The 26,905-nt window shown below is 40.8% G+C and overlaps 1 protein-coding gene and 1 pseudogene across 1 annotated transcript; both read right to left on the bottom strand.

Moving 5' to 3' along the window:
- Positions 1 to 1,291: 1,291 nt before the first annotated feature.
- LOC145096228 (uncharacterized) lies at positions 1,292 to 2,002 on the bottom strand. The gene has a single exon (XM_079033986.1). It carries the CDS (start codon positions 2,000 to 2,002, stop codon positions 1,292 to 1,294), a length of 711 nt encoding a protein of 236 aa, XP_078890112.1.
- Positions 2,003 to 3,387: 1,385 nt separating this feature from the next.
- LOC145096227 (endochitinase EP3 pseudogene) lies at positions 3,388 to 4,069 on the bottom strand (annotated as a pseudogene).
- Between the last annotated feature and the right edge of the window lie 22,836 nt (positions 4,070 to 26,905).

The raw sequence follows: 26,905 nt of genomic DNA, 5'->3' as shown, positions 1-26,905 counted from the left end.
CCAAAAACGTGTAGAAACCCTAAGGATTCAGTTGCCCATGTTTTTGGTGCCCAAGGGGTCCTTAAATAGTGAGGCTATTAGGGTTATCTAACAAGGAAACCCTAATTTGGATGCTTAGGCCCTAAGCAACCCATGGACTCCCTCCTTAGAGGTCTTGGACAATTTCTAATGGGTTTCCCCCCATAGAATTCGTCCACTCCATCCTCTATGGAGTCCATTAGCCTAATATTAAACTTTCACACAATTGACAGTTTTAGTCCCCTTCATTTAACTAATGTCTTTTAGCCACAGACTTAATTCTTATTAACTCTTAATTAATATTAATTAAATAATATGATTTCTCCTTTAATATATTATTCTCATAATATATTAATAAATCATAATTAATCATTTCTCTCCATAATTCATCCTATCAAGTTGCTTCGGTGAAGGCAACCCAAAAGGACCATGCACCATCAGGTCAAGTACATACCAAAATAGTTATGGACTTAGACACTAATCCAACAGATCAATGGTCCCCTATTTGGAAGTTGGATACCGTTGATTAAGGAGTTTCTGCAAGCGTTGTTGATTGCTACATTTAGGCCTTCCATCGCTAAAATGAAAAGGAATGGCGATATAGGGTCCCCTTATCGTACGCCACGGGAAATAGAGAATTCCTCTGTTGGAGATCCATTGACAAGCACCGAAGACCTTGATGATGTAAGGCATCCTCTAATCCATGCTCTCCATTTGATACCAAATCCATTTGCAACATAACTGAATCCAGGTGGTTCCAGTTTATACAATCGAATGCCTTTTCGAAATCATTTTTCAAGAGGAGTAGTTTGTTCTTGAACTGCCTGGCCCATGAAACCACTTCATTAATGACAAGTGGGGCATCAAGAATGTTCCTGCCAGGAACAAACGCTGATTGAACATCACTAACCATAGATCCAATTATTGATTTTAATCTCATGGAAAGGATCTTAGCAATGATCTTATACATACTCCCAATGAGGCTGATAGGTCTGTAGTCTGCTAGCGAAATCGAGTCTCTAACCTTTGGAATTAAAGAAATGAACGACGAGTTGCATCCCATTGCCAAGGATGCATGATGTTCAAAATGATTAACAAAGTTGACAATATCACCTGACATTATACCCCAATTTTCCTTTATGATCTTGAAAGTAAGCCCATCAGGCCCTGGTGTCTTGTCGTTGCCACATCTCCACACAACATTTTTTATTTCTTCGAGGGTTATGGGGAGTTCCAACGATTGCCTTTGGTCAAAGGATAAATTCTTGAAAGTTTAGCTGATTAGTAATGGTCGATTGGGCCATTTCTCGTTGAATTTATTGGCAAAGAAGTGAAACGCTTCCGTTTTTATAGGCTCAGGTTTCATCTCCCAGACCCCGTTGATCAGCAGACCATGTATTTTGTCTTTCCTGCTCATGTTTTTTATTGAGCCATGAAAGAAACGAGAATTTTCATCCCGGTCAATAATCCATTTGATTTTTGCCTTCTGTTGCAGGTCTATTTTTGTGATTCGCTCTAATTCCAACATTTTGGTTTTATCCTCCCTCCATGTTATCCTTTCAGCTTTTGAGATATCTCTACATTCTACTATTTTTTCCATCTCGTTCACCTTATTCTTTAATTCGTTTAACGATCCAGTTTTGTTTTTAGAATCTTCTTTCTTCCATTTCCGAATTCTTTCCTTCACATGCTTTAGTTTTGCTTTGAGAATGATATCCGGTGTGCCATATCCTTGGAAAGTATTCCAGGCCTTAGTGAATTCTTTACAAAATTCTGCATTGAGGATCCAAGAGTTGAAGAACCTGAAAGGTGGGGGTCTAAAGTCGACGAAAACTGTCAGGGAATGATCAGAATGTAGTCTTGGGAGAGCAGTGACACTGGATGAAGGTTGTATTCCAATAAAGTTTGAGCAAACCAGGAATCGATCAATTTTACTAAATTTATGCCCCTCCTCCCTATAATAAGTATATTTCAGCCCACCCATCTTGAATTCATCAATTATGAACCGATTAATGGCACCATTTTGTCACCCACCTCACTTGTTGAAAGAGGCATATCAGTACCCAATCAACTGTGCAAGTTTTGTAACATTGACTCTGAATCGGCCGATCATCTTTTAGTGAATTGTGAATTCGCAAAAGGTGTTCGTGAATGGGTCTTCAAATGGTGTGGGATTAACACGCAACATTTCTCGTGCATCAGAGAACTCATCGATTTTGCAGCATCTTGGGGGAATAGCCCAAAGGAAAGACCAATTTTCAATTCCATAGTGTATTGCTTATTGTGGAATATTTGGATTGCAAGAAATGATAGACTATTCAAAGAATTGAGAATCCCTCACACTAACGTGGCAGACAGTGTTATTTCCCTCTCCTATTTATGGTGCAAGTATAGAAGTAGTCTCGGGTGTGGGAGTTGGGTGGACTGGAGCATATCTCCATTTTCCAGTTTTCTTTCTAATATGTAATTTCTTTTGAACCTTTTGTATCTCTTCATATTTGCGCCTTAGCCTCTTGCTAAGTGTTGGTTTTTAATATATACATATATCTCTTTTGCTGTTAAGAAAAATTAAAATTTATTTTTCTTATTGTTTCTAAAACACCAGCTAGTTATTTGCAAGGAGTTATTTATTGTAGTGAAACTTAGAACTAGTTGAACGTCGCAGTTGTTGAAAATATTTTCCTAGGACCATGCATGCATCCAATGGAATTTTTTTGTTGAAAGTCGGTGCTAAAAGTAGCTTCCTATGGATTCCAACCGATATAACTGTCGGAAGCTCTCCAGTTTTCTAGAAGTAAGTTGAATTTGGATCGCTAACTAATCCAATTTATGCTCGTTAGAAATTGAATTTCTTGCTGCCCCTTTTGTCGTTTCTAGCATCTGCCCATAAAAATGATTCTGCTAACCCTTCAATATATTCCACATCATTATACATCCCCAACTTTAAGCCACTATTTTTAATTTGCTATTTCGATTTGATTGGCTTGTTTCGATAATGTAATATTGAAACAATAGTTTTAAAATACATTATACATATAAACACCCATAATCATGCACGTCTATGAAGTGCATCTATGAATATAAAAAGTCTGATATCGATGTAATAATTCGATAAAACGCCCAATTATGTCATGCAAAATGACTGCATATTTATAATGGACACAAATATATTATAAATTCGTTATTACAACACCAACCCTCAAGGTGTCAAACATCAAACAAAATATTTGTCGCCATGAGAGCATTTATTTTCAAACACAGATAAGTACTAATTTAAAATGATCTGAACACGCAGCCCAAACCGAATACAGTATATATAAGTTATATACGTTCTGGGTTCGACATGGCATGCATTCAACCCAAATCTAATTAACACCGAAGGTTAGGGCCTGTTGGAATGTCAAATTGCTTACGATATTCTGTGTAGTACCCGACACGCAAATTCACCTGTTCTCCATTTCGACCCTTGCATTCATCGTCACCATTGATGGCCCTGACTGTCTCTCCGAACCCTTGACCAACAACCGAATGAACATTCTCCCTTCAAAACCACAACGCAGTCTTGAGCGAAATCGTTGGGTCATTAGCCACCATACCTGGGTTTCCGAGCAAATCCAACCCAAGTCTATTTCCAACTGCACCGTAGTTGTAATTATATGATATTTGAAGTGGACCTATCCCATAGTAGCCTTGGTTAGGGGCGCATGGATACTCTTTGTTGGGGACGCAGTATTTCTTTGAATTTTTAGGACCATCTATCTCTTCTATGTAAGAGAAGTCTGTGCATGTAAAATGACAAAAATCAAAAAATATTTTTTGATATTCAAAATAATACAAAAATTATAGTTTTTGAACTTACAACCAGTCTCATGAGTAACATGAGCAAAGAAGGCTGCGAGTTCTTGCTTTGAATCATCCAACGACCCAGATCTAGCAAAGTTCGGGTAGTCTCTGATGGCTCTAAGGTCATCAATAATGAGAGTTGTATGAGTTTAATGTAATAAATGTGAATATAATATAGATGAGAGAGAGTGTGCCGTTGAATGACCATTGAACGGTGTGATGAAATTGTAATTGAAAATTTATAAATTTTTTATGAATTAAAGTGAATGTGTATATTGTCTTTCCTAGTTGGCAATCCATACAACTCTCCATGAGTTTAATCCATTAGAGATGGCCTAAGAAATGTCTTTACTTGATTATGTGTTATTATGAGCTGATAGAACTGCATGCTAGTTTAGGGCTAAGGATATGCTTAGAATTGCATGCTAGTGTACCTGCTTAGGAGAGATGCCTTTATGCCTGTTATGTGAGCTGGTAGTGTTGCATATGTATGATTAGAGATCTCCGAAGAGTTGAGAGGTATGATTGCCTGACTTCGGTAATGCCTTTTATGCTGAGGATAGATCAATTGGAGTTCTATGCTAGAGTGGACCTATGAGATGGTGGAGGTTGCTCGATGCCCAAATGTTGCTTGCTTTGTGCTTGGTGGAGCTTATTACTGATGCGAGTTAACTTGAATAGCTAATTGACATTGCAAGGGGTTCCTCAACAGCTGATGGCAGAGAAGTGTGGGAACCTAGGTGAGCCTAGGGAATAATTTCAGACCAAGGAGTGCGTTGCTTAGAGGTGAGTATTCACTGGGGAATGAGCATGTGCAATGGATTGGTCGATCGGGAAGGTTGAGCAGCTACTTAGGAAACCTGAGACGATCCTTGTGGAAAGTATAAGTGGATGTGGAAGGTAGTATTGGGCCCATACTACTGAAAGCAGAGGACCCACAGTCGAAACAAATAGAAGTTTAGATGATCTAAGTGGCAGGTTAAGGAGAGAAAACATGGTTCGGGTACCATGATTTGTAGTAGAGTAGGTTACCGTCTCTATCGGTAATTCGGCTGCGGTTATTCAGACTGAGAGTGGATATGGTAGATTGTGAGGCCAGAGGGCCATGTCGGTCGAGCTTCAATGGAGTATACCTTGCGAGGAAAAATTGAGTTTAGATCCCAAAAGGTTTGACTGGGGAGGTGCCAGTTAGAGTCGTAGGACTCAAGGAGAAAGTGGAGATGATGCGTTGTGTAGGATTGCAATCTGAGTTGAGTGATCGGCCAATGGATTATGGTGGAAATTTCTTTGACAATGATTATATTATTACCGCTTTCCATTTTGGAAGGAAGGGTGAGTGAGATTTTGATTTTAGAGATTAAAGGAAGACCCTGTGGGGTACCAGATAGTTGCGGTACTAACACTAAAGGGGTTTATGTGGTAGGAGTGCTTTGAGTTATTTGTATGCTGGGAAGGAATCACCATCGGGGATTATGACAGTCGAGGACAAGGATGCGCCTCAAATGAGCATTGTAAGGCATGTTCTAGCTACGGTTCCAAGTAACCAGGGGAAGTGTCTCAGGACGAAGACCTTTGTTGTCTATGGCACAGATCGATTGGGAGAGTGGGTTCTCCTGCTTCTATGTCGGCTCTTGCGATAGGGTGTTGTTTGAGGATTCAGAGAATGAAGTGTGTGATAGTCCATTATCTCCAGATAAATAGTTAGTGCCATTTTAGGACTGTCAACATATCTATTTATGCAGCTAAATGAGATTTTGGGTGACTGGAGGTAGCCACATTAGGAAGTTTTCGAGGTTTCCATCTGAGATTTGGAATACTTAGAGTGCTTGTTCATTATCAGGAAGATCATCAAGTGTTGCGGGGTACGCATCAAGAGTCGAGTATGGTAAATCTAGTGAGCTGGTCTATAGTATAGTCTATTTGATATGCCCATTGTTGATGGTTTGAACCCTAAGTGGGAGAGAACTGGGTATTTTGTTAGGATGATCATCAATCTGTTTAAGTTGCGGTACAAAAGAATGGGTTATAGGGATCTGCGGTCCGAGTATATGAGGCTTGGGTCTTGTGGTAGTCAAGGCAAGGTATAGAGCGAGATGATGCATGTTGTATGTGCCCAGGTGAGATTGAGTGTCTTTACGACAGGTAGGCATTAGACATGGGTGTTATTATGGTCAGCGTTTATTTTGGGTTCGCCAATGTTTGTGTTTTAAGGTTGTTGGGTCATTGAGGTCAAGTTTTGATTGTTGAGAGATGTGCTAATTTGACATATAGATTGCTATCTATAGTTCAGGAGGGGCAGTATTTGAATTTTCAATCAACTTTAGAGTAAGTAGGTGGAGTTCGCATGGGTTGATCAGTAGTGTTGGGGTTTTGGACTGTCATCAATATGCTTTCAGGTATTAACGATTTTCCCATACATCATTATGGAGTTAGGGTACTTCGAAGGCTTTGAGTTGTATATTTGAAGATCAGTGGTATTGACAAGGTATCTAGATATTTTAGGATGGTGTATCGGGGTTTCTGAGTATGATTCCCTAAATTGTTGGAACGTAAGAGTGTTGTAAGACAACGGGGAGCCGTATCATTTTCTAGTCAGTGAGGAAATGTCGTAAGACTGTGGGGAGCTGTAGGATTCACTAGTCAATGAGGGAGTGTCGTAAGACTGCGGGGAGCCATAGCATTCACAAGTCAGTGAGAGAGTGTTGTAAGACTGCAGGGAGTTGTACCATTCATGAGTCAGAGAGAGAGTATTGTAAGACTGCAACGAGCTGTAGCATTCAGGAATATGTGAGAGTGTTGTAAGACTGCGGGGAGTGGTAGCTTTCGCTAGTTATTGAGGGAGTGTCGTAAGACTACGCGGAGTCGTAGCATTCAATAGTCAGTGAGGGAGTGTCGTAAGACTACGGGGAGCTGTAGCTTTCACTAGTTAGTGAGAGAGTGTTGTAAGACTGCGGGGATTCGTAGCATTTACGAGTCAATGAGCGAGTGTTGAAAGACGGCAGGGAGCCATAACATTCACAAGTCGGTGAGGGAGTGTTGTAAGGCTGCAGGAAGCCGTAGCATTCACTAATCAATGTGTGACATAGAGGGGGGGGGGGTTCTTAGGCTTGGGTAGCCTTGCAATTTGAGTCTTTAGGGACCTAGTGGCTAGACCAGGGGCGAGACTGGGGTTTCAATAATGGCAGGGAACTGTTATATCTCAATTTAAGGAGGGGTTGTCGCAAATCGAAAGGATTGGATAGTAATGCATGCATAGATTCGCAGATCTCGGGTCAAGAGTTAAGAATCAGATTGGATACGAGTGGTTCCAATTTTGTTGTCGGACCAAACTCTTGTGATTGAGTTTGGCTCTATCTGTGTAAAGGATAGACCGGTTGGGATTTCGGATTTTCATATGGGTTACATTCTAAGTGGTTGTAATTTCCATATGATGTCTTAGACTTGGGTGGGTCGGTTCATTTGGCTTGAGGAGGACCACGACATGCATGGGATCAACAAGCGAGGGACGATGGAGGTTGGAGATGATTTGAGTCAGCAGATCGGTTTCAATATTTGCTTGGGGTAAAGCGAACTTATTGATTGTGCGTACAATATGATTATTTGAGATAGCTCAGTTGGATTGAATGACCGTCGATTCATAATGTTGGATGTGCTTGGGTGGCATTGGCAGTCCAACTGTTGGGTCGAGAGTCGATCCTGCATTCGGATTTAATGTTCAACATTGGAAGGTAGTCGGAGTTATATTTTGGATATCAAGGGATAGTTTCGATCCATCATGGTCATTCACTTCAGAGCTGGAGCTTAATCGTCCTGGGATTGGTAGTGGGATGGTCCAGTCTAGCGAGAGGTCAGACCTAGTGTAGGACTTCGGTCTCATGTGGATCGGCAAATTTTCATTCAGTGTTTGAGGGCAGAGCGAGCAGACAATTCAAATGCTCGAGGACATGCTACACACATGTGTTATGGACTTCGGTGGGAGTTGTGATTCCCACCTGCCCTTGGCCGAGTTTTCATACAACAACAACCATCACTCCAGTATTGGGATGCCTCCCTTTGAGCTTTTTATACGGGAACAGGTATCGGGCTCACATCTGTTAGGGGGGGTCGAGCAAATATTGATGAGGAGCACTGAGATAGTGCTCAAGACAGAGCAAATCCACCAGGTTAGACAGAGTTTGTTAACGGTCCAGAGTCGTCAGAAGAGTAACACAGATCAGAGACGATCTGAGCTAGAGTTCCAGGACAGTGATTTTTGTGACAACCCGAATTTTTTTTTTTGCTTTATAAGTCCAGCCAATTGAGAGTCAGACTCGTTTTTTCTATCTTTTAACCCTGATTAAGGATCGTTTAACGGGTTCTAAGCCTAGTACACTTAAGGATTGGATGTACGGTACAACAACTTAAGTTCTTTGGTTTGCAAATCAGCCCAAAACTCCATCACAAGGAGTTTACGGCCGCAAAATAGGGGTTTACGGCCGTAAACTTTTGGTTGGCCGTAAACTCCTTCCTGGCCGTGAACTCCTCCTATATAAAGGAGGTTTTCCATTTTTCTTCACTTTTCCTTCTCTTTGCCGCACACCACTCCATTCTCTCTCAACCTTTTTCAACTGTGAACCCTTCAAAGCTCCAAAAACGTAAGTATTTCATCCTTAAACTCGTTCTACTTGTAAGACCTCTTGTTTCTAGCCTTGATTCGCATTTGTTAAACATAAAACTCATGATCATCAAGAGTATACAGCTATAAACTCTATATACGACCATACACCGTTGTTAGATCATGATCTTGAGCCTTAAACACTTCCTAGACACTTGCTATCCATTAGAACACTTGAACCTTTGAACCCCCTTTGATTTAAGACCCAAAATTCCATCATTTGGAGTGTTTACGGCCGTACACACCTAGTGTGGCCGTAAACACTTCAAAACCTCCCAAGGTGTTGTTTTTGCTCATCCTCTTGTAAACTTCATTGCCGTAAACCCAATTGGTGGTCGTAAACACCTCTTTGATGAATCATATATGATTCTACACTTCACTTCAAGTGTTCCTTAGTCCCATGGGTTGTTTCCTTGCATGTTAGTTGCTTTAAACACTAAATTCGTGCAATTATATGTCATTTAGGACTCGCTTGTGTCTCAGGAGTTCATTCGTGGAACTTCTCATCCTTACACAATCTGCAGTTGAATCGCCCACATAAGGTGAGTTTATACCCCTATAATAAATCTTTTAAATAGTTTTTAAATGCTTTTAAGGGGGAGGGGGGATACAAGTTGAACACAATGATAATTGTGTAAATGTTATTCAAAGGATTTCTTATACTTTATAAGTGATCAAAACCATTTATCGTTTATAAAACACTGTTTTCAAAGTACAATCAGAACTAAGTAGATAAATGAGTCTTTTCTTCAAGTCAGTAATAGTTCAAAACAAGCATACTAGTAAACTATAATACGTATAGTTTAGGGGTTCAAAACATACTATAATGAGAAACAAGGAGGAATGTACTATAATGAGAAATAGGGAGGAACATACTATAATGAGAAACCGGGAGGAACATACTATAATGAGAAACAAGGAGGAACATACTACAGACTAGAACAAAAATAACATACTATAACAAGAACAAGATAACAATAATGTGAAACCACTACTTCACGACTTAGCAATACAATTGCTAGGTTGCCTTTTTTAACCAGAGTATCCTGGAGGGAGAGCATGAGTTTGCGTATAGATCTATATGGGATTGACACCCCATACCTGAACTGCTAGCTACAGTTAGGCAGAAATTCCTGAGATGAGAAATATCACATTTCGCGTTGACGCCTTTAGGTCGTCATGTTTATCACGTGTCATATCAGTATGGTTACAACTACATCACATTTTAACCTTAATTAATAAAGTAGTTATAAGGTAGAAAGTGCTTCAGTAGTCACTTTATATAACATTACTGAATACTTTCATTTTCCCATTACATTCTTATTGTGATCTCCTAACATAAAAGATAGTGTCACCTATTAAAAATAGTCATAACATGGGAAAACTTACATCATTATAACAAGACAAACAGAAAAGTTGAGTCTTATTACATTCATATAGAAAGGGGCCTATAATGCTAACTTTATGATTCTTTAGTGTATACATTAGGGATATATATTAATCGGATTCGACAGACAGTAGAATGTGTAGTTTCCGCTTCATTTCCTGTTCCTTGTTTGGTTGTGGGCTTAGAGCAGACGCACCCAGTCTACTATCTATTCAATTTTAGTTATATATATATATATATATATATATATATATATATATATATGTGTGTGTGTGTGTGTGTATATATATATATATATATACATATATATATATATATATATATATATATATATATATATATATGTATTCCGTATACAGCAAGTAATCATAAGGGGTACCAAGTATAGGTCAGGTCATGTCATAACATACGAATTCCATACATCGTTTTCTAGTACAAAAACATACTTTACAGATAGAACATGTAGTAGACTAAACTAGAAACATATAAGTAAAAAGGGTTTAATCCATTTTATTAAACCAATATTACTTAAAGGACCTTTAGTGGTTAATTCCATAATACCTCAGCTTATACATCAAGGTTATATATAATTAATATCCGATAGGAAGTTGGATGTGTGCTTTCCGCCTTACTTGTTGTTCCTTGTTTGGTTGTGGGCATACGGAAGATTCACACAACTAACTATCCATTCAATATTAGATTATATATAACTAGTATAAACTAAGTGATTATAGAAGGAACTATTATGGTCACCATTTTTACTAAAGGAAATAAGGGTTTTCCTGAAGGAATGTTTTCATCAAATATAAAGAAATCATTACAAGTAACTCTGTGAGTATCGAATGAATACACTAGGGTTGTATACAATGAAGATCTAACAAACAATGGGATGTGTGACTTCCGCCTCATTCCCTGTTCCTTGTTTGGTTGTGGGCTTAGGGAAGATTCACACAATCCATTGTTTGTTTACTCTAAATATATATAACTTGTATCCATTTAGTACTCATTGAAAGGATTGTATAGTCATTTTACTTATCATTCATCATATCATAAAATATAGGATTTTCTGGAGGAACAGGCGAACTTTTCTAAAAAGAACATTCAACATACTAAACATCACTAAAATACTTATGAACTCACCAGCTTAAATGTTGATCCTCTCTTTCAAAATAACTTGTATTATCAGGAAACTAGTAGACAGGTACGCGCGCTGGGATTCAGAAGATGGAGCATAGTTGCTTCATGTCTTGTTTTGTTATTTACTTTTGGATTCAATCTTTTATGAATCACTACTTGTAAACACTTTAATATTAATACAATGGTTGTTTGTTACTATGCTTACTATGATACATGTGTTGTGATACTAAACATGACGTCCTCCGCCCCCGAACGTTTCCGCCATTCCAGTTTAGGGGTGTGACATATTGGTATCAGAGTATTGTTTATAGTGAACTAAGTATATCAATCGATAAAAGATATACAACTATAAATACAATAGGGCTTAAGTGCTCTGAATAATAATATATTTTAAGAATATAGCAATGCCATATAAAAGAATACATACGTGCTTATAACATATATACATACTAGAACAAGTATCATAAGAAGAACAGAACATAAGTATTTAAAGGTTTAACAATGCGGTCAAACCTAAACGGTTATGTAATCATATCTGGGATCAATATAGTCTGATCAACTATATTCATTTGAGATATGACCGACATGTGTTTGGGAGTGATGTGGTGTTGCAACAGTCTTAAAACTTACCTAACTCTATTCAAGGGATTTCTAGATCAGTACATAAAGTTAGAATACTATGGGAGTATTTTATGATACAACAAGACAACAACAAGTTTAAAACATACCAAGTTCATTACATTAAAATACTATACTATAGGAGTATTTTAGGCAGTATAAATAACTTATGTGAAAATTTAGAAGACCCTTCTAGTAGGTCTATGTTTCTGGAGTGTATACTTACAAGGTTTTATATAATTGAGATTTTATAGACTTAGAATTTGTGATCTATGCTTCACTACCTGTTCCATGTTTGGTTGTGGTTATGGAGTAGGATCAGTTATTCGATGGTCTATTCTTAAATTATATACAACTTTTATACATTGCGCAATTATAGGAGGACCCAGTAAGGATCGCCCCATAATGTTACCCTTAATTTCATAGATTCTTTAGACACTTCCATTCTCGTATGATAAACCCTGGTAGATGTAACCACTCCCTCATGGCAGTCAGTAGAAGAGTCAACGATAAATAAGAATGGATTCAACAAGAGCTTTCCAAGAAGTGATCAACCGGAGAAAATAAAATGTCCTAATACGTCACACTAATAAATAATACCCATATATAACTTAGAGAGCTAGTGGTTTCTCTACTCGCACTATGTGTTAGAATTATTTCGTTGCATGCAATCGATATCAGTTGTTCAATTCACAAAATGTCATTTGAGATAGCCACTTCTGATTCATAAAGTTTATTTGTATAGACTCCTTCTATGAATCGTTTCCAGAACCCTAGGAGAATCAGAACAAGATACACTCAGAACTAGAATAACTTAGTCATTCGGCTTCCAGCTTATAACCTCTGCTATAGACTTATTATGTCTCATCTTTGTATTCTTTTTAGCAAAGATGCCTCCTCGCAGATCGAACAGACGCACTAATCCAATAACTCCAACTTGAACTCCACTATCTCCACAACAATTCGATATTGATGCCCTTCAAGCAGTGATATCAGCCGCAATATCTGCTGCTCTAACTCACATCAACGAAGGTGGTACCAATGGATCAGGTAACGGTACCCACCAAACAAACCCCAGAGTTACCCACGAACATCCATGGGAATGTTCGTATAAGGATTTCATGAATTACAAACCCAAATCCTTCAATGGAAATGGGGGAGTCATCGCTCTGATGCGATGGTTCGAGAAAACTAATTCGGTCTTTGCAATATGTTCGTGCCCAGAAGGGAGCAATGTGAAGTTTCCTGCCTGCACCTTCTCTGACAGAGCCCTAACATGGTGGAATAACCATGTTAAGTCACCGACCCTCTCGGTGGATAACTCGATAGGTTGGGAAAACCTAAAAGAGAAGATGTTGGAAGAATACTACCCAAGAGGTGAAGTTCAAAAGCTAGAACAAGAACTATGGGAGCATAGCATGGTAGGCTCAGACATAATGGCCTACACTGACAGGTTTAGCGATCTAGCATCACTATGCCCTGAGAAGTTTAGCCCAGAAAGTAGGAAGATAGAAAGGTATATCTAGGGGTTATCACCCCTTGTTCAAGGAGATGTATTGTCTTCAAAACCAACTACACTCGATAGTGCCAAATGCCTAGCCCAACTACTCATTGATCATGGAGTCCGCCATGGCGTAGTGGTCCATGTTCCCGAGCCATCTATGGGAGGGGAAAATAAACGAAAGTCGGGGAAAAAGAGGAAGTAGCGAACAACATAGGAAACCCCGTAGGAGCAACAAACGGGTACGGTATATGCCGCCACAGCACCTGCTGCTCCAGCAACTGCAAGTCTATATCTTGGAACTCTATCGAAGTGTGGAAAGTGCAACTATCACCACATCGAAGTATGTCAGGAACTGCAGTGCCTGAACTGCCACAAAAAGGGACACACAGTCCGTTTCTGCAGGGCACCGACTCAACCAATCTCCCAAGTCCTCGGAGTAGAAATAAACCAAGCCTGCCATGGCTGTGGCGAGAGAGGACATTACAAGAGAGACTGCCCGATAGCGAAGAACTCCGGCGCAGACGGACGGATTTTGATGATCACCATAGGAGAAGCTACCCCGGAGTCCCCAGCGACCAGCGATACGTTTTCAAATTATTAAAAATTGCTTTAAAATTAATTTATATTTATATAAGATTAAAACTTGGGGAAAAACATTTAAAAGTAATTATAATAACTCACCCATCTGAACAAGTCACAACATTCACAAAGGAACTAAAGATCCGTTCAGGGAAGCTACGATGGCTTAGTCTATACATCAGGGTTGTGTATAGCTGAGGTGTTGCAAACTCAGAGTGAGTGATTCCGCCTAAATTCCTGTTTCTTTTTTGGTTGTGGATTTAGGGCAGCGCCACTCAGTCGACCATCCTATTCATCTTAACTATACATAACTTGTATATATCAGGCAATCATAGTGGTACCAAGGAGGATTACAACATAAAGTATCGACACTAGTTATCAAAGCACTTTCACTGATAGTAATCGCTCATCGCCGTACGATGTGTGGCAATGGTATATCAAGGGGGAAAAACTGAAAGCACTAGAACATTTACATAGAGTACATTGTCGAACACACTCGGGGTGCACCATCGTACATCAAGCGTTTCTTTCAAATAAGCCAAAATTTTGGTCAGTAAAGAGTCATTTGCTATCATTCGTCATGAGTTGGCGTGGTCCTCACCATATTAAGTTCATATGTTTCCATCGCTTCGACCGTCAATTTCTCGAAACCTTCTTCATTCGTGACGACAGTCCGACCTAGACCTCAGAATCGCCAACCTCGTATTCTAAACCCTGAAGTACTCATGCGAGGATACCTTGCCCTCCGAAACCTTGCCACCTTATACTCCGCATACCTTCATAAACTACCACTCTTCCAACAGATCAAGTTCAAGCATAGAGGCTAAGGACGAATACAACCCACCTATCACTAATAAGTGTGTACGCGTGAGTGGTATATAATTATGGTTATGCAGATTTAGTATGCGTGTTTCTACCCTAACTCTTCTTCCTTGTTTAGTTGTGGACCTGGGGAAGAGCCGCATTTCCGACCGTCTTACTAATCTTAATTATATACGACTTGTATACACAAGGTAATGATAGATGGACAAGGTATGAATCCTATCATGAACATAAGTGAAAAGTTGCCTAAATCTATGAGTTGTTATTTCTGCCAATCAGAGCAACACAACCCCAGCAGTACTGTTAAGAAAGCTAATTTCGGGACGAAATTCCATCTAACTGGGAGATGATGTAACAACCTGAATTTTTTTTTTCTTTATAAGTCCAGCCAATTGAGAGTCAGACTCGTTTTTTTGCTATCTTTTAACGCTGATTAAGGATCGTTTAACGAGTTCTAAGCCTAGTACACTTAAGGATTGGATGTAGGGTTTGACAGTTTAAGTTCTTTGGCTTGCAAATTAGCCGGAAACTCCATCACAAGGAGTTTACGACAGCAAACTAGGTGTTTACGGCCGTAAACTCTTGGTTGGCCATAAACTCCCTCATGGTCATGAAATCCTCCTATATAAAGGAGGTTTTCCATTTTTCTTCACTTTCCTTCTCTTGGCCACACACCACTCCATTCTCTCTCAACCTTCTTCAACTTTGAACCCTTCAAAGCTCCAAAAACATAAGTATTTCATCCTTAAACTCGTTCTACTTATAAGACATTTTCTAGCCATGATTCGCATTTGTTCAATATAAAACTCATGATCATCAAGAGTATACAGTCGTAAACTCTATATACGGCCGTATACCTTTGTTAGATCATGATCTTGAGCCGTAAACACTTCCTAGACACTTTCTATCCATTTAAACACTTAAACCTTTGAACCCCCTTTGATTTAAGACCCAAAATGCCATCATTTGGAGTGTTAATGGCCGTACACACCTGGTATGGACGTAAACCCCTAAAAACCTCCCAAGGTGTTGGTTTTGCTCATCCTCTTGTTAAGCAATAGTCCCACAAGTTCCTTTATCATTCAATCACACTCTTATGCATGTTTTACCATGAGTTTACGGCCGTAAACTCCGTGTTTGTAAACCCATGTTTTTAAACCCAATTGGTGGCCGTAAACACCCCTTTGATGAATCATATATGATTCTACACTTCACTTCAAGTGTTCCTTAGTCCCATGGGTTGTTTTCTTGCATGTTAGTTACTTTAAACACTAAATTCGTGCCATTATATGCCATTATATGTCATTTAGGACTCGTTTGTGTCTCAGGAGTTCATTCGTGGAACTTCTCATCCTCACACGATCTGCAGTTGAATCGCCCACATAAGGTGAGTTTATACCCCTATAATAAATCTTTTAAACAGTTTTTAAATGCTTTTAAGCGGGAGGGGGGATACAAGTTGAACACAATGATAATTGTGTAAATGTTATTCAAAGGATTTCTTATACTTTATAAGTGATCAAAACCATTTCAAATACTCTTTTAAGTTATGTTACTTTATCGTTTATAAAACACTGTTTTCAAAGTACAATAAGAAGTAAGTAGATAAATGAGTCTTTTTTTCAACTCACTAATAGTTCAAAAGAAGCATACTAGTAAACTATAATAGTTATAGTTTAGGGGTTCAAAACATACTATAATGAGAAACAGGGAGGAACATACTATAATGAGAAACAGGGAGGAACATACTATAATGAGAAAAAAGGATGAACATACTACACACTAGAACAAATAGAACATACTATAACAAGAACAAGATAACAATAATGTGAAACCACTACTTCACGACTTAGCAATATAATTGCTAGGTTGCGTTTTGTAACCAGAGTCTCCTGGAGGGAGAGCAAGAGTTTGTGTATAGATCTATATGGGATTGACACCCCACACCTGAACTGCTAGCTACAGTTAGGCAGAAATTCCTGAGGTGACAAATATCACATTTTGCTTCGACGCCTTTAGGTCGTCAGGTTTATCACGTGTCGTATCAGTATGGTTACAACTACATCACATTTTAACCTTAATTAACAAACTGGTTATAAGGTAGAAAGTGCTTCAGTAGTCCCTTTATATAACATTACTAAATACTTTCATTTTCCCATTGCATTCTTATTGTGATCTCCTCACATAGAACGTAATGCCACCTATTAAAAATAGTCATAACATGGGAAAACTTGCATCATTAAAATAGGACAAACATAACAGTTGAGTTTTAGTACATTCATATAGAAAGGGGCCTATCTATTTGAGCAGATGCACCCAGTCTACTATCTATTCGAGTTTAGCTATATATATATATATATATATATATATATATATATATATATATATATATATATATATATATTCCGTATACACCAAGTAATCATAAGGGGTACCAAGTATAGGTCAGGTCATAACATACAATTTTCGTACATCGTTTTCTAGTACAAAAACATACTTTACAGATAGAACATGTAGTAGACTAAACTAGAAACATATCAGTAAAAAGGGTTTAATCCATTTTATTAAACTAGTATAACTTAAAGGACCTTTAGTGGTTCATTCCATAATACCTTAGCTTATACATCAGGGTTATATAGAATTAATATCCGATAGGCAGTTGGATGTGTGTTTTCTGCCTTACTTCCTGTTCCTTGTTTGGTTGTGGGCTTAGGGTAGATTCACACAATTAACTATCTGTTCGATATTAGTTTACATATAACTAGTATAAACTAAGTGATTATAGAAGGAACTGACTTCCGCCTCATTCCTTGTTCCTTGTTTGGTTGTGGGCTTAGGGCAGATTCACACAATCCATTGTTTGTTTACTCTAAATATATATAACTTGTATCCATTTAGTACTCGTTGAAAGGATTCTATAGTCATTTTACTTATCATTCATCATATCATAAAATATAGGATTTTCTGGAGGAACAGGCGAACTTTTCTTAAAAGAACATTCAACATACTAAACATCACTAAAATACTTATGAACTCACCAGCTTAAATGCTGATCCTCTCTTTCAAAATAACTTGTATTATCAGGAAACTAGTAGACAGGTACGCGTGCTGGGATTCAAAAGATGGAGCATAGTTGCTTCATGTCTTGTTTTGTTATTTACTTTTGGATTCAATCTTTTTTGAATCACTACTTGTAAACACTTTAATATTAGTACAATGGTTGTTTGTTATTATGCTTACTATGATACATGTGTTGTGATACTAAACATGACGTCCTCCGCCCCTGAACATTTCCATCATTCCGGTTTGGGGGTGTGACAATTTTGTCCTCCTGAAGGTAGCCCCTTGGAAAGGGGTGATTCGATTTAGGAAGCGGGGCAAGCTGGGCCCTAGATACATTGGTCCTTTCAGAGTGATTGCTTGAGTAGTTGAGGAAGTGTGTAGCTGACGAGACCGTAGTGGTCTCTTTAGAGGAGACATAGGTTGATGATCTCCTGAACTACATTGAGAAGCCAGTGGTGATCTTGGATAAGAAGGTGATGGTCTTGAGAAATAAGGAGGTGCCCTTGGTTAAGGGCCAGTGGCAACATCGGAGGGGATCTAAGTGGACTTGGGAGCCGGAGTCTGAGATGCGTGAGCAGTACCTAGAGTTGTTTACAAAGAATGACTTCGAGGGCGAAGTCTGATTCTAGTGGGGGAGAATTGTAACATCCCGACTCCCTGGTATAAATTAAATTGTTGTATATTCATATTGATAGGGCAACTCAATGAGTTGGAGGCCCTCAACTCGTCGAGTAGAGATTAAAATTGGCCGTGTGATTTTAGAACCAACTCGACGAGTTGGAGCTGAGTGTAAAAACCCTAATTTTCAGGGTTAACACCGTATTTAAAGTACCTTAAGTTCTTTAATTTGCCTCCCTTATCACCTTATCACCCAAAGATAAACCCTAATCGAGCTATCTTCCATTTTGAGAGTGTGTAAGGCTAAGAGTGTGTGTTTTGGTGCATTCCTTGATGAAACTTAAAGAGTTAAGGGCTTGGAACAAGAATGGGACTTTGGATCTAGCATCCATTTTGTTGTAGCAACCATTTGGAGGTAAAAAGGCATTACATTGATCAATTGTTTGATAGATCTCTCCATTAGAGAGTATATGCCCATTTCTAGCATCTTCTTGAGTCATTATTGGTTTTTTGCATGCTTTGAAGCTAAGACTTTAGATCTGCACACTATTAGGTCCTTTAGGCCTAAAGACTCATGCTTTATCAAGCTTCGGCCAATCTTCATCTCTTAAACCCATTATTGGGCCTTGTTTTGGAAAAGTTAGCCCTAAATGACATGCATGGGCATAAAGCTTGAAACTTTACTTAGTATCTAAGCCTTAGAAGGCTAGATCTAGAGTTTGGGGCCTTAGTCTCGCTTTAAAGCTTTTGAATGAGAAAAAGGACTGAAGGAACTCGGTGAGTTGGTTAGGGTTTTCCCCGATATTCTAGACATTATGCAAACTCGACGAGTTGGTGAGACAACTCAGCAGGTTGAGTTGAATTTTCTCGATTTTCTGAGACAAAAGGAACTCGATGAGTCGCATAGATGCACTCGATGAGTTGTGTCAACATAGATTGTTGACTTGAGTGTTGACTTCCATTGACTTTTAGGTTTTGGTCAAGTTGTGGACGTTGGAGACCATGGAGGGGTAAAATGGTCTTTCACCATTTTTGAGAATTAGTAAAGGAGTTAGCTTAACATCTTGGAGCTGTTATTATAAATTGTTAATTAGAAATGATTATGATTTATTTAGGCAGAGTCTACACTGACAGTTGAGTACAAGAGATACTTGCTTTACTTACGAGGTGAGTCTTCTCACTATACTTAACTGAGCGGTAATTACTGTGCGACCGGAGGATCTTATCTGAGTTATTGACCGGAGGGTCTTATGTGCTTATACTAAGTTATGTGATATTACGCATTATGACGTTGTGATTTATGATGTATATTATTTTGTGCCTTATTGAGTTAGGACCAAAGGGTCCAAACCAAGTTGTGACACTGGAGGATCTTCACTGAGATACAAGACTGGGGGGTCCAACCCGAGCTGTGAGACCAGAGGGTCTTCATTGAGACACATGACCGGATGGTCCTTATCGAGATATAGCCATGAGAGGATAATTATTTGTGTGTGATATTTTTGAGAACTCACTAACCTTTGTGCTTACTGTGTTGTTTGAAATTTGTTTCAGGTACATCTCAGGATTGCGAGAAGGCGCCGACTTGATTGTACACACCAGCTAGTTAATTTGTCTTTTGAGGATTCTGGGATATTTATCAAACAATCTTATGTCTTGTGTTTGAAAGAATTTTATACAATAAGTATAAGAAGTGTTAAATTGTGTTTTATGTGGATTTTAAAATGAAAAATTTATTTGAAAATTTAGAGTGTTACAAAAAAAATATGTGAGTAATAAACCTAGATTTGAACGGTCGATTTGTTACACATTGTAACACCCATAAAAATCAAGCAAATTTTAAACTTCTGAAATGCATCCCAAATTCAACAGTTATTACAAAACATGTTTTCAAATGTATTATATCAGAGTAGCCTAGAAACAGAGTCATCAAAACGAGGAGTGGTACGATCACGCCTTCGCCTTGCCACGATCCCCTGATGTACCTGAAACAACAAACTAAAACTGTAAGCTCGAAAGCTTAGTGAGTTCCCCTAAAATATCGGCACACATATAGTCCACATATCAATATCAGCAATATGATAACATAACAAACTGAATAGAACAACATGCAATGGGTCCACAACTTAACAGACTGGATTACTCGTTGGGCCCACAGTGTGAGTGTAGATTGCCTTACGGGCCCACAGCTCACATCTGGCCTGCCATCGAGCCCACAGTACGAGTCTCGCTTAGCCCGTAACTGGAATGCTCCTGGGTTTGTTGGCTACCACACGAATTAGTCTCACCTTAACCCATCCCACACAACATATCAACATATAACATAACCACTAAGCATGCAGATAATCATATAACAACACAGGTAGTCCTACAGATCTACCTAACTAGCATAACCACTAGCATGCATCACTAACTTCATACTCAACAAACTAACATAGCTAGGATAACATATCCAATGGATCGGCCTTGGTGCCTTAGACCCCTTAGTATAGTGAGGAAACTCACCTCACAAAAGTCAGCTCGGTAGATAAACTCTGCCTCTCAGATCGCTGCCACAAACACCACCACCTATTATCATAATAGAACCATACTCATAAGTTCCCAACCTTCCAAGGTACCCCATAAGTCAACTAGTCAACCCCTAGTCAAAGTAAAACTCAACAGTCAAGGTCAACAGTTAAGGTCAACAGTCCATGTTGACTTTAACTCGTCAAGTATCCTCAGCTACTCGCCGAGTTCTTTGAGATACTCATACACTCGCCGAGTCACCAGAGTGACTCGTCGAGTTCCTAAGGCTCGCGATCGAGGCTCTAAGGCCACTCGTCGAGTTTTCCTTCTTGCAATTCGACAAGTTCACACGCATCCATTAATTGGGAAACCTTAACTGACTCATCGAGTTGTTTATCCAACTCGCCGGGTTCATGCCCATATTCATATGACTCGTCGAGCCGACCATGCGACTCGCCGAGTCCCTTCAGTCCTTTAACCATACAGACAGTTTTTAAGCCATGCCAAGGCTCTAAATTGCAGATACAACTTCCTTAGGCATGCTTATCACGTAAAGTTGCAAACTTTACGTGCATACAAGGCTTTTAAGACCCTAAAATGAAAAAACTAGGCTTGCAATGAGGTTACACACTTGAGGGAAGGCTCATACTAAGAAAAGCTGATGACTTTATGAATCAAGAGGCCAATGGGAGTCCAGATCTGAAGTTACAACTTCAGATCTTAGCTTAAGCACAAGAAACCTTTCTTAAAACTCATGTAAAAGAGGGTTTAGGTGAAAATGATCCAAGGAAAATGGTTTAGTACCTTAAAAAGAGTGTTTAATGATGTAGATCTTGAATCCCACAAACTCTTGCTTCAATTAACTTGTTTCCCCAAGTGTTTCCTTCACCAAAATCCTTCCTCCAAGCTTAAACTCTCCAAAAGAACACACACACGAATTAGGGTGAAAGAGAGACAAGAGGCTGTAAAGGGGAGGCTCGGGGGACGCCCAAAGATCAAGAAGGGTTCATATATAAATCACTACCTGAGAATCGGGGCGTTATAATTCTCTCCCACTTGAACTAGACTTCACCCTCAAATTCTGTTGAGTTAAACAACGACGGGTAATGCTCTCGCATCTCCACCTCCGGCTCCCATGTCCACTCGGATCCCCTCCGATGTTCCCACTCCACCTTCACCAAAGGTATCTCCTTGTTCCGCATAATTTTCTTCTTCCTTTCCAAAATGGCCACATGCCTCTCCACGTAATTCAGGCGCTCATCGACCTGTATATCATCCAACGGTATTACTGCCTCCTAGTCCATAATGCACTTTCACAACTGTAAAACGTGGAATGTGATGTGAATCTGGCTAAGCTCCACTGGTAGCTCTAGCCTGTAAGCCACCTTGCCAATCCTGGTAATGATCCTAAACAACCCAATGTAACTGGGACCCAATTTTCCCCTCTTTATGAAGCGGATCACACCCATCCAGGGTGAGACTTCAGTAGTACCATATCACCCACCTGGAACTCTAACTTAGATCGGCGTCTGTCGGCACAACTCTTCTACCAACCCTGAGCGATCTGCAATCACTGCCTAATCTGCTGAATCTTTTCGGTCGTCTATAGAACTACCTTCGTCCATCTCATCACTCGGTGTCCAACCTCACCCCAACAAACCGGGGTATGACATCTTCGCCCATACAATAGCTCAAAAGGCGGGGTGCCAATGCTGGAATAGTAGTTGTTGTTTTAAGAAAACTCTGCAAGAGGTAGGTGAGAATCTCAACTCCCACCGAAATCAATGACACACACCCTCAACATATCCTCGAGGGTCTGAATGGTTTGCTCACTCTGACTGTTTATCTGCAGATGAAACGTTGTGCTAAAGTGCAAGTGTGTGCCCAGTTCCTTGTGGAGCTTCTGCCAAAAACGTGAGGTAAACCTAGCATCTCGGTTTGAGACAATGGAGACCGAAGTTCCGTGGCAAGCAATTATCTCTCGGACATATATGTTGGCCAACCTCTCGGCCAAAGAACTCTCCCGTATCACTAAGAAATGAGCACTCTTGGTCAATCGATCCACGATGACCCATATAGCGTCGAACCCTTTCGCCGTCCTTGGCAGCTTTGTAATGAAGTCCATCGTGATCTGCTCCCATTTCCACATGGGAATCTCCAGAGGCTGCAGCTTACCTTGCGGCCTCTGATGCTTGGCGTTGACCATCCTACAGGTCAAGCAACTCTCAACATACCAAGCGATTTCTCGCTTCATACATGGCCACCAGTAACTTAAACTCAGGTCTCGGTACATCTTGGTGGCCCCTGGGTGTATGGAAAAATGAGACTTATGAGCCTCCTCCATCACTGTCTGTCTGACTCCACCAGTCATCGGAACCCAAACTCGACCACATCGGGTCAATAATCCTAGGCCATCCTGAACAAACCCAGCGCTTTCGCTGTTTTTCCATTCCAACTTCCAGTTCTCTGGTCGTATGCCCTCGACCTGGGCATCTATGATTAAACTCACCAACGGGGAATCCAATGCAATCCTCAAACACTTTGCTGGGGTGGAATACCCAACTTACTTGCGGCTCAAAGCGTCCGCAACCACATTCGCTTTACCAGGGTGGTAAAGGATCTCACAATCGTAGTGCTTGGCTACATCTAACCATCTGTGCTGTCTCATATTTAGGTTCGGCTGATCCATGATGTGTCTCAAACTCTTGTGGTTAGTGTATATGGTACAACGAACCCCATATAGGTAATGCCTCCAAATCTTCAGACCGCTCCCAACTTCAGATCATGTGTAGGGTATCTCGTGTCATGCGGCTTCAGCTGTCGTGATGCATAGGCTATCACTCTTCCTCTCTGCATGAGGACCGCCCCCAAACCTGTGATAAATGCATCATAGAATACCACAAAATCCTCTACTCCCTCGGGGAGTGTCAAAACTGGAGCCTCACACAAACACCGTCGGAAGGTCTCAAACGCCCTCTGCTGCTCGGGGCCCCACCGGAAATCTACCCCCTTCCTCGTTAGATGAGTGAGGGGTACTGCAATCTTGGAGAAGTCTAGAATAAATCTCCGGTAATACCCTGCTAGCCCCAGAAAACTTCTGATATCTGAAGGTGATCTTGGCACCTCCCACTGCATAACTGCCTCGATTTTGGCCGGATCAACCAAAATCCCCTCCTGGTTAACGAGATGTCCGAGGAATTGGACATCTCCTAACCAAAACTCACACTTGGAGAACTTGGCATACAGTCGTTCTCGTCTCAGAACTTCCAACAGCTCCCTGAGGTGCTCCTCGTGCTGCTCTCGGGTCTTGGAATACACCAAGATATCATATATGAACACTATGACCGAGTGATCAAGCATCGGTCTGCAGACCCAATTCATCAGGTCCATGAATACTGTCGGCGCGTTGGTAAGCCCAAACGTCATCACCGCAAACTCGTAGTGACCATAATGAGTCCGAAACACGGTCTTCTCCATGTTCACCTCTCTAACCCGGACCTGATGATACCCCGATCTCAGGTCGATCTTGGAGAACAAAGATGCACCCTGCAACTGGTCAAAGAGATCGTCTATCCTTGGGAGTGGATAATTGTTCTTCATTGTCAACTTGTTCAACTCCCTATAGTTAATGCACATCCGGTGCAATCCATCCTTCTTCCTAACGAAGAGGACCAGTGCTCTCCATGGAGAATTGCTAGGTCGAATAAACTGCTTGCCCAACAGCTCCTGCAGTTGTGAAGACAGCTCCTGCATCTCGGGTGGTGCCAAACAGTACGACGACTTAGCAATAGGAGCCGCACCCGGCACCAGGTTGATCCGGAACTCGACCTGCCTCTGCGGAGGTGCCCCTGGCAACTCCTCTGGAAACACGTCGGCAAACTCCCTAACCATTGGAACCTATGAAACTAAATTCTAGTCTCCAACCCGCGTATCCACCACGCATGCTTGGTATCCCGCACACCCATGTTGAATATAATGTCAAGCTCTGGCGGTAGACCGAAGAAGCAGAAACTCTGTGTTCGTTGGCGATAGAAACTCACAATGGACACTCTAGCTCGTCAACTGGCACACCAAACCCCCTACTAAACGCCTGAGAGAAAAAAGACCGACTCGCCCCTGAGTCAAATAAAACCAAAGCATGCAAGGAGTTCACTAAAAACGTAACTAAGCACAGGTACCACATATAAGCATAATACATATATAATAATTGAGGTAAAGGAGAGAAATATACCATCAACCACATCCGGTCTTGCTCTGGCCTCCTCTTCCGTAAGCTGGAAGGCACGTCCCTGAGCCTTCGGAGGCTCGGTCTTAACAGGCCTCCCATCAGCGATCCTCAATGTAGTTAGCGTTGGGACCTGTGCCGATTTGGCGGATAGCAATGGGCAATTGGCCTTCACATGGCCAACCTGAAAACAGTGGTAGCATAACCTCATACCTGAAACCGGGGTGCCCTGGCGACAATCCTTCGCATAATGCCCCTCCTTGCCACACCTGTGGCATCCGCTACCCGCTCGACATACTCCAGAATGACCCCTACCGCACATTCCATATGTGTGGCTCTACTGACCCCTAGTCCTAGAATTAGCAGTCTTAGACCGCATCGGTGCCGACTGAGACTGTTTCGGAGTCGGACGCTGCTACCTCAACTGCAACTCGATCGCCAACGCACACCGCCTGGCGGCCTCCTGCAACTCCAACAAAGTCTCACATCGTTGGGTAGACACAAACTGACAGATGTCAGTCCAAAGCATGCTCATATAACGAGTCATCTGAGCCTGCTCGGAGGCAAACTCTGGCCAGAACATCGCCCTCTCTGTAAACATACGGGTGATCTCCATCACCGACTCTCCATCCTGTCTCAAACTAAAAAACTCTTGAGCTAACTGCTCCCGCTCCACCTGTGGAGCATAGTGGGCGCAGAACATCTCTCTAAACTGCTCCCAAGTGACAACAGCTCTCTGATCATCAGTGTACGATCTGGTCGTCAGTCTCCACCAGTCCTTGGCCCCTAACCTGAGCAGGTTCAAGGCGCATCTGACCTTCTGGTTAGTAGGACATGAACACGTGAAGAAACAGCCCTCCACTTCACATAACCACCTCATAGGTCTAATCGCATCCTGAGTACCATCAAATGTCGGGGTCTTCGTGTTATCGAAGTCCCGGTACTAGAAACCCCGTCCAGCTCCACCTCCTCCTACCGGTATTACAACTGATGCAACTGCGAGTCTCTGCAAGGGTTGCGTAATGCTCGTTAAAGCACTCAACCATAGCGGTATTAATAGACCCAAACATCTCTGGTAGTTGTACCCTGAACAAAGTGGGAACCTCATCTTCCAGCACCTCTCGAATCCTGGCGTCTAGCTCATCCGTCCCCATCTGTACCACGGACTCAGGTGCTACCGACACCTCCTGGCCTCCTGATCCTGATCCCGACCCAGATGCGGTTGTAAAACGTCTCGTCACTACCATACTGAAAACACACCAACAAACATCAAATGATTCGCACAACAATGGGGAACCAACTCTAGACTAAACCCTAGGGGTTGTGACTTATTTGCTACGCATATGGGTCATGTGCTTTCAGTAGTACGGGCCCATACTACCTTCCACACCTACCTATATTTGTCTCAAGTATCACCACAACACCCTAACAATATACATAAACATAGCTAGCGGCCAACCCTCATCCATGAAACTTCCATCAACCCTGCAACACTAGTGTATGCTAGCCATACATAATACTGGACCCTACAGACTTTCAAATATTCGGTCCTTCCCAAAGGTTGAATAAAACATTCTCAGGCTATAAGATCTTGATTATGTACAACCATTAGCCATACGCCAAACAACTACAGTAATGATGTCAAATTGTCAATCTCATATAACTGAAACCCTAGGCTAGCAGGTATCATGCAATCAGGCAAGTCTATCATGCAATTCCTGAAGATCCCTAGCCTAGCACTAGCATGCTGTTCTAACATATTGCATAATCAATTACTGGATGGTACTTTGGGGTTTACTTACTGGCTCCGGCTGATCGTACACCCTACATCCTCCTTTGATATTTTGAAAACCATTTTAGAAATTATTTTGAAAACTTTTCCTTGATTTGAGACTGGATTCACACGAATGTTCCTCCAATTCACTCAAA

The sequence above is a fragment of the Lactuca serriola genome, chromosome 3 (genome assembly GCF_051521515.1).
Source record: "Lactuca serriola cultivar US96UC23 chromosome 3, Lser_US96UC23_V15, whole genome shotgun sequence".
NCBI classification, from domain to species: Eukaryota; Viridiplantae; Streptophyta; class Magnoliopsida; order Asterales; family Asteraceae; genus Lactuca; species Lactuca serriola.
Note: the sequence above shows the minus strand (reverse complement) of the source record. Positions and strands in the feature narration are given on the sequence as shown.